At 37.5% G+C, this 7251-nt stretch overlaps 1 protein-coding gene across 1 annotated transcript in view; it reads right to left on the bottom strand.

Moving 5' to 3' along the window:
* Positions 1 to 7251, bottom strand: part of LOC107096292 (multidrug resistance protein 1-like) — a 98763-nt gene that overhangs the window by 22390 nt on the left and 69122 nt on the right. Inside the window, exons 4-11 of the mRNA XM_015392887.1 lie at positions 7186 to 7244; positions 6914 to 7105; positions 6642 to 6813; positions 3643 to 3767; positions 3164 to 3335; positions 2956 to 3069; positions 1133 to 1243; positions 912 to 1037 (exon numbers count right to left, since the gene is read on the bottom strand). Coding sequence (XP_015248373.1) covers positions 912 to 1037; positions 1133 to 1243; positions 2956 to 3069; positions 3164 to 3335; positions 3643 to 3767; positions 6642 to 6813; positions 6914 to 7105; positions 7186 to 7244 — 1071 coding nt within the window. The remainder of the gene's footprint in view (positions 1 to 911; positions 1038 to 1132; positions 1244 to 2955; positions 3070 to 3163; positions 3336 to 3642; positions 3768 to 6641; positions 6814 to 6913; positions 7106 to 7185; positions 7245 to 7251) is intronic.

Below are 7251 nucleotides of genomic sequence, written 5' to 3'. Positions count from 1 at the left end.
GGATGTGCTCTCTTCGTCCTCTGGCATGGGAGCTGGCTCGGAGCTCGTCTGCCTGCCTGTGTTGTGAATTTGGGGCTATATAAATAAACTGAATTGAATTGAAATTGAATATTGTTTGTCGTATCCACTTCCCAAAAGCTGACTCTTGTTAAGTAAATTCACCAAAGGCTGCCTTCTTTGCCTGACTCTCCACAAATGAAAAATCACAATTATAACAAAACATAACTTCCTGAATTTCACAGGCGCCACCATGTTGGTGTGCTTAGCAGTACCATACAGTAGATCGCCACTAGAAGGTACGGAACCGCGCAGGTAGGTACTTTGGGAGAAGTGACTAGTAACTAACTATAAATAATTACTTTTTCAAAGTAACATTGCCAACACTGTAAATAAACTGGTATGGTATGAGGTAATTCTACATTTGCTTTAGTGCAGTTTTAGGCCTCTGCTGAGTAAAAAATATATATTTTTTAAACAATTCACTATAGCAAAATCAATGTAATTAATTTTAAATAAACACAAATAAAAATATGTCTGGCAACAAGTGCTGTTTCTGTTAGAAAGCCAACAGATTCTAACTATTTAACTATTTATATCAGCTTGTTTGAGTGCCTTTGTGTTACTCTACAAACGGCAGAATAGGGAAACCTCATAATATTCTGCAAGAAAAAAGGAAAGTAACACTGATTTTATTCTGTTTTCCTCACAAGGTGACCTGCAAAAATATGTCAATATCACACATTACAATAATAATGATATTAACAGTAAAAATGGTAGTGCTTTCTATTTTAAACAAAAAGCCATTAGATCCTGTTTTCCTGTTTGATATACATCTTTCTGAGTTATATTTGCAAAAGCACAAATTTATTGACAAAGTATTCACTATAGTTTACAATAAAAACATCACTTACAGATCCTTCCTGAGGATCGTAGAACCTCTGCAGCAGCTGGATCGTAGTGCTTTTACCACATCCACTGCTACCAACCAACGCCATGGTCTGTCCACTGCTCACACTTAGGCACATTTGGTCTAAAATCTGAGGAGGACACCAATGATTCCATTGTTAGCTGTTTAAACTGACAAAAAATTACTGTAGAAGTTCTTCCACAGAGCAGTAGATGTGGAACCAACCGTGACATCAGGCCTGGACGGGTAGCTAAAGTGGATGTTATTGAACTCTATGTTTCCTTTGATCAGGTCCGGCTTAAACCCAGTCTCTGAATAACTGTCGATAGTTGGATTCTGCAGATAAAAAAAAAACAGAAATATGAAAATGTTTTCTTTTCCAAATCGGGATTCAAATATTCCCGACAATAACTTCAAACGAACAATAGGAGGAAGGCTGTTCGCCTTCCATGTTAGAGTGAGCAGATTTAGTGAGACCAAATGTTTATTTCCTTACTTCTTTGTGTTTTCAACTGCTTTTCTTGATGCACTAAGACTCAGAAATATGTTAAAGTTATCCTCTCCCCTAATTTGCTCTGTAAAACATTCTTTAGGTTAGATGCTTATATTCAAATTAATTATCATGAATAAATCATATCACACCATATTTTGACATATGTAATTTTCTGAGAAGAATAGAGCCTCAAGACCTACTTAGGTGAGTCGTCTCTTGTCTAAGTGACTATGACCTCTGTTCAAATAAAACAACAATGACCCACTACTGATAGATTTCTATATCCCCTGCCATAAAAGCACGTATCAAAAGACCTCCTGTTAATTTCAACATCTTTTTTAAAAATGAGGCCAAACTATACAAACAGAGCTGTTTTAAAGCTTTATCACAGTACTGTATGCTTTGGTAAACTGCTGCTTTGTTTAAGGCTCACCTTTGTGCTTGTGCAGTAAAACGTTATATAAATCACCTTTGCACTTTGAAATTTAAGTACCAAGAGAGAGGGATATAAAGATACATAATTTTCCAAACTTTCGTTAACAGCTTTTAAAACAATAATGGAGCAACGTTGGTATAATCCCAAGGTTTTTTTTAGACTATGTCAGAATTAAAACACCTTGGTCAATAAGTTTGAAAACTTGTCTAGCCTAAGATTGGAAACTGAGTTTTCAGTTTCATAAAGCCTGCTGTGAATTAGTTCAATCAACTCTAAGTAGGTCCACTCAGTTGAACACTTGCGTATCAAGTTTGAAAAACCATCATCAGTGGAGCCCAGATTCAAAGAGTCACCATGACAACAGGCAAAGGGAAGTGCCAATTTCACACCACTGTAACTAGATATTTCAAAGAATAAAAAAAATGGAGGATGTGTTACAGCTGCAAAAGAATGGAAGATGGCACTGAAGAAGATTGATGCTCGGGTTAAATCATAGGTTTATATAACATATACATTTTTAAAAAACCTATTGTGTCTTAACAAACCGAGTGAATATTTTTTATTGTATGCACAGAACTGCAACAAAAATCTCCAGACTAAATCAGGAAAGGTTAGTCTGGGGGGAATGTTCCTACAGTAACAGATGTTGAGTAAACCTGCTTTTTGAAATAGATTTCTGCAGAACTCTTCATTTTAAAAATGCATGCACACATGAGCCTAAGCCCAACAAGAAGGCTTCTTATTTTAGATTAATTCATAATAATTTTTTACTCTTTAAGAAAAATGTTTGAAAAATTAAGTTAATGTTTAACAATTTGCATTAAAAGTCACTGGGTGGATGTGAAATTTGAGAAAATAAGCTGGATTCACTAAATGAAAGTGAATTTACACAAAAAAAAAAAACTGTGCAGCATCAACTGAATGACCCAAAGTTCTTCTCTGAGGCAGCAGGGGCTCCAATTAGAGAAAAGTCCTTAAAGTCATTATAGTTGGCTGTTGGCTGCTTCAAAGGAACCTCACATTGTGCCAAAGTGCAGCAATGCATATTCAGTGATAAAATCTGACAACACGCCTTCAGACAAAAAGTGTGCTTTAGTTCATATCTGTTGCATTACTCACATGATCGATGATGTTGTACACCTTATAGGCAGCTCCGCGGGCACTAGCAAACGTCTGAATGTTGGGAGACGTTTGCCCCATTGCAAACACTCCAATTATCACAACAAAAAATACCTAATAAAAAGGAAATAAAGCTCTTATTTAGCAAACACTACTTTAATCTTAAATTGAGCTAAACAGATCAAGCCGACAATGTGTGTTTGCCTACTGTGAGCACAGATCCAATGGTGTATTCCCCACTCAGGATTAGGGTGCTGCCATACCAAAAGGCCAGAGCATAAGACAGGTAGATCATCAGAAAGGTGAATCCCATGGCGATGTTAGCAGAGATTGCCTTCCTTATTCCCATCGTTTTAGCATCTTCCAAGTTCTTGTGATATCTAGAATAAAGCCCACATACTCAGAACCAGGCATGGAAAAGGTCACAAATACGCACCAGTGAAATTGAATTGCAATGTAACAGAAACCCAACAAATGCAACATTAGTGTGTCCATAAAAATACTGTTATTCAATTACAGCCTTTCTCTGCTGATACTAACTACTTTACTACACAGCATCAATCTCTACAGGATATATCTTATTTGGTTTTAACAAATAAAATAAATAAAAGCTCCCTTTCATTTTTTTCTAAAGTAAAGTGGATTTTAAATATAGCTGCAGCCAATGTTTAGCCTCCATAAACTCACCTCTCAATCTCCTTCTTTTGACCACTGAAGGCGAACACGGTCCTGATGGCAGAGAGGACTTCTTCTGCAACAGCACCAGCTTTGGCATATGCACTCTGTTCTTTGGTAGTGAAGTTTGTCAGCAACTGTTCACATAGAAAGAGGCCCAAATGTGTCTAACACTGATGTTTTAAAACCAGGGCAATCTCACAACATCATGGATATGTCAACTGATAAGAAATATCTGAATAAGGTCCTTGCTCTGAGTTTTTACCAAAACATGATGGTTTCCTTGCAATCCAGAGGAAAAATATCTCATCCTGGCATCCAGAATTAGAGAAAGCCAGGCTTGACCTAGCACAATTAGGGCTTCCTGGATTTATCCATTTTACAAAGGCCAACCAAGGCTCAACAAGTGCAGCCATGTAAGTAATCAAGTTGAATACAGGTCTGCAGCTTTCTTAAAAAGACCATGAGGTAGACCAGATATTCATCAATGAGATAACAATAGAAGATTAACTGAAAGCCTAACATATGCATTTCCTAATTGCTCCTTTGCAGGGAAAAAAAAGTAAATTTTAAGGTGTTACTTGTCATTTTTCTTAAATGACCAACTAATACCTTAAGAATGAACAGTAAACGTCAATAATGTAACATGTGCAGATCTGACAGCTGATAGATTTAGATCACACACATGCAGTAATGCAGTCAACGTACAGATCATCTCAAGCAATACTACCGTATGTATTCTGTTGATAGGAAAGGTTATGAAGATGCACATAGACCTTATTAATGGCAAATAGTGGAATTGTTAAGACTTTCAGCATCTCCTGCTGCATACACATCGTCTGTCAATAGGCCATTAGGCCATTGTTCTGTTCTGTGTTATGCTGGAAGTTAGGACCCAGCAGGCTGCATAGGTAGCAGATAATCACCCCTAGAAAATCAGTAACGCTCACACTGCTAATTATCAGATAATAAATGAATAAGCTGGAATAATAGCACAAGCCATTGTAAATGTACATAGATTTGCTAGGAACTACCTTTATGAACACACTTTATGAACAATAGCTAAAATGGGCAGCTCAACATTTTCTGGTCTTAAACAGACTGGAGCAGTTACAGCGCCACGTCCATAATGCAACAGCGCTTTTCTGTAACCACAATAGTCAAGATTGCAGCTGCAACACAGCAACTTTAAATTATGTTCTTTATTATGTCCCAAAAGAGCTGTTTATATTTATAACAATTTCAACAACTGGCTGCAAGAACATTTTATTTTAGTGAGACATATTTGCATTGCATCTGTGGTTATCTGATTGGTCCTAACCGGTTTCCTCTGCCCCAGTTAATTCTGCTTTGAAATCAGGCTCTACCTGCACCTTTCCAGGCTGATATGCAGTGTATGCAGCATAAGACAGTCTGGTTGGCCAGGCTATAGCTGTACTTCTTTATCGTCAACACATGCAATAGTCTATTAAAGGCCTTAGTACAGTATTAGTCTTAAAAAGCGCAACTTAACAGTAACAATGTCCACATGGAGAATTAAAAAGTTAATAATGTTATAGACCATTATAATGATGTTAAAATTATTATTGAAGTCTACTGTGTGTCTACAACATACACTACATGACTGAATGTCAGTATGCATCGTAGTATAAAAGGTTAATCAGCTTTAATGACTTTAATCCCAAAGTGCTTCAACTAGCCACCAATGTTAACCCAATCAGCGGTTACAACCGTAAAAGCTAATAGCTAACTTTAGCCAACTGAGCTAAAAATCATAGCTATGGGCTGGCTGAGTTTTTTACATTGTTAGCAATTTTTTGTTAAAATAGATTTTATAAAATGTCCTTAAACTGACATTATTAAAAAAATAACAGACACCCAAACTGATCAATTTTTGTCATTATATATGTTATTTGTGATTCATAATGCAGTGGGTTCACAAGGCTGAAGTTGATGTGGGATTGTGGGTTCAGATATGGGGAAAATGCTAAAAAGGGTATTATGCCTCTTTGTGTTACTACCTAAAAACATCTTTATTCTAATCTAGGGTCAAACTACAATAATTAGAAACCACAAACCTGGATTAAATGGTTTTATAGTCAGAGCAGAATCTTTTAAACCCAATTTTTAACTTGTGAAACCTTTACCAAAATGGTGAGAGTTCATTAAATAGTCTTAAAAACTACTGTAAAGTCATGTAATAACATTCTGCACCAATAAAACATAAAGATCACACTTTAAAGATAATATAAAATAGGGCTGGTTCTGTGCTTGTTGTTGTTCTGTACAATAGAAGAGGCCTTGAGTAAAAAATAAATAAATACATTGATCACTGCTGCACTTTAAGAAATGGAAATGTTTTGAAAGCTGTAAATGAAGTTGTCTAAGTCGTTGAAACAATAAAAAAAAGGTGTAAAACTTAAAACATGCCCAAAAAATGCATTGCTTTTAAAAAAATTTCTTTGTGTGACTGACATCTGGGCCTTCTCCCAGTGCATTTAAGCACAGTGGGCGTAACTATGCTTCTTCAACAACCTGGTGAGAATCCTGCGCACCGCTTACCACCTTATCAGTTAGCCTGCACACAACATAAGACAAAACTACGCTATGTACTTTAATTTAGCTGCAGTCACACGGAAAGGTGATAATTAACTAGTTAGTAGACAGCAGTCACAATTACAGCAACCCACCTTTTGCCGCTTCTTACTGGCCTAGCAATTTACCACCATATCAAACTGAAAAGCAAAAAAAAAAAAAAACGGATGCCAGCTTGTCTGTCACCAAACAACTTCTCCAAGAAGGGTTGTAAAACCACAGCCAAAGTTTAATCCCTAACCCTTCCCACCACTGTGATGGCTGTGCATCTTCAGAGGCAAACTTTCAGCTAGTCATATCCTCTAACTTGCAGAATGCTATGTTGGGGGATTGAACTGAGGCTGGCAGAAGTGAGGCTCCTTCAGTCAAAAAGAACACCAAAACAATATCTACCAATGCGGTTTGAATTTCTGTACCTTACTGAAAAGTGCAGCTGAGATCCCCAGAGCTGGGCTCACAGCCAGGATGACGAGAGTCAGTTTCCATCCTTTGGTAAAACCGATGATGAAAGCTGCGATAAAGCTACTAAAACTTTGGATCAACATCCCCACCTTGTCACCAATTCCCTCCTGGATCTTGTAGACATCACTGCAAGGATAAAAAGAACCAAAGATCGATCCTATTAGCAAAGCAACACTACCACTTCCCAAACTGTGTGTGTGCATCATGTGATGTCTCTGCTACCCACTCTGTTAGTCGTGTGTTGAGCTCTCCTGTTTCGTTCACATCAAACCAGCCGATGTCCTGCTGCATGATTCTGTGGAAAAACAACTTGCGGATGCGTTTAACCTGCCGCCCGGCAGCCAGAGTCCAGAGAGACACCTGGAGGTAGGCCGCAACCAGCACGACGGCTCCCAGGATGGAATAGTAGATGGCAAACCTAAAAGAACAACCTACTGTATGAAGCGTTCCTTAGACTAACATCTGGACACTTTAAATGACGTCTGTGTAAAACTTTACGTTGTCATTTCCTCTTCTAATGGGTTGGTCATGTTTTCTGAGAAGGTGAAATCTGTTGAATGGAAA

Source organism: Cyprinodon variegatus, unplaced genomic scaffold, assembly GCF_000732505.1.
Source record: "Cyprinodon variegatus isolate N-32 unplaced genomic scaffold, C_variegatus-1.0 Scaffold613, whole genome shotgun sequence".
NCBI lineage: Eukaryota > Metazoa > Chordata > Actinopteri > Cyprinodontiformes > Cyprinodontidae > Cyprinodon > Cyprinodon variegatus.
Note: the sequence above shows the minus strand (reverse complement) of the source record. Positions and strands in the feature narration are given on the sequence as shown.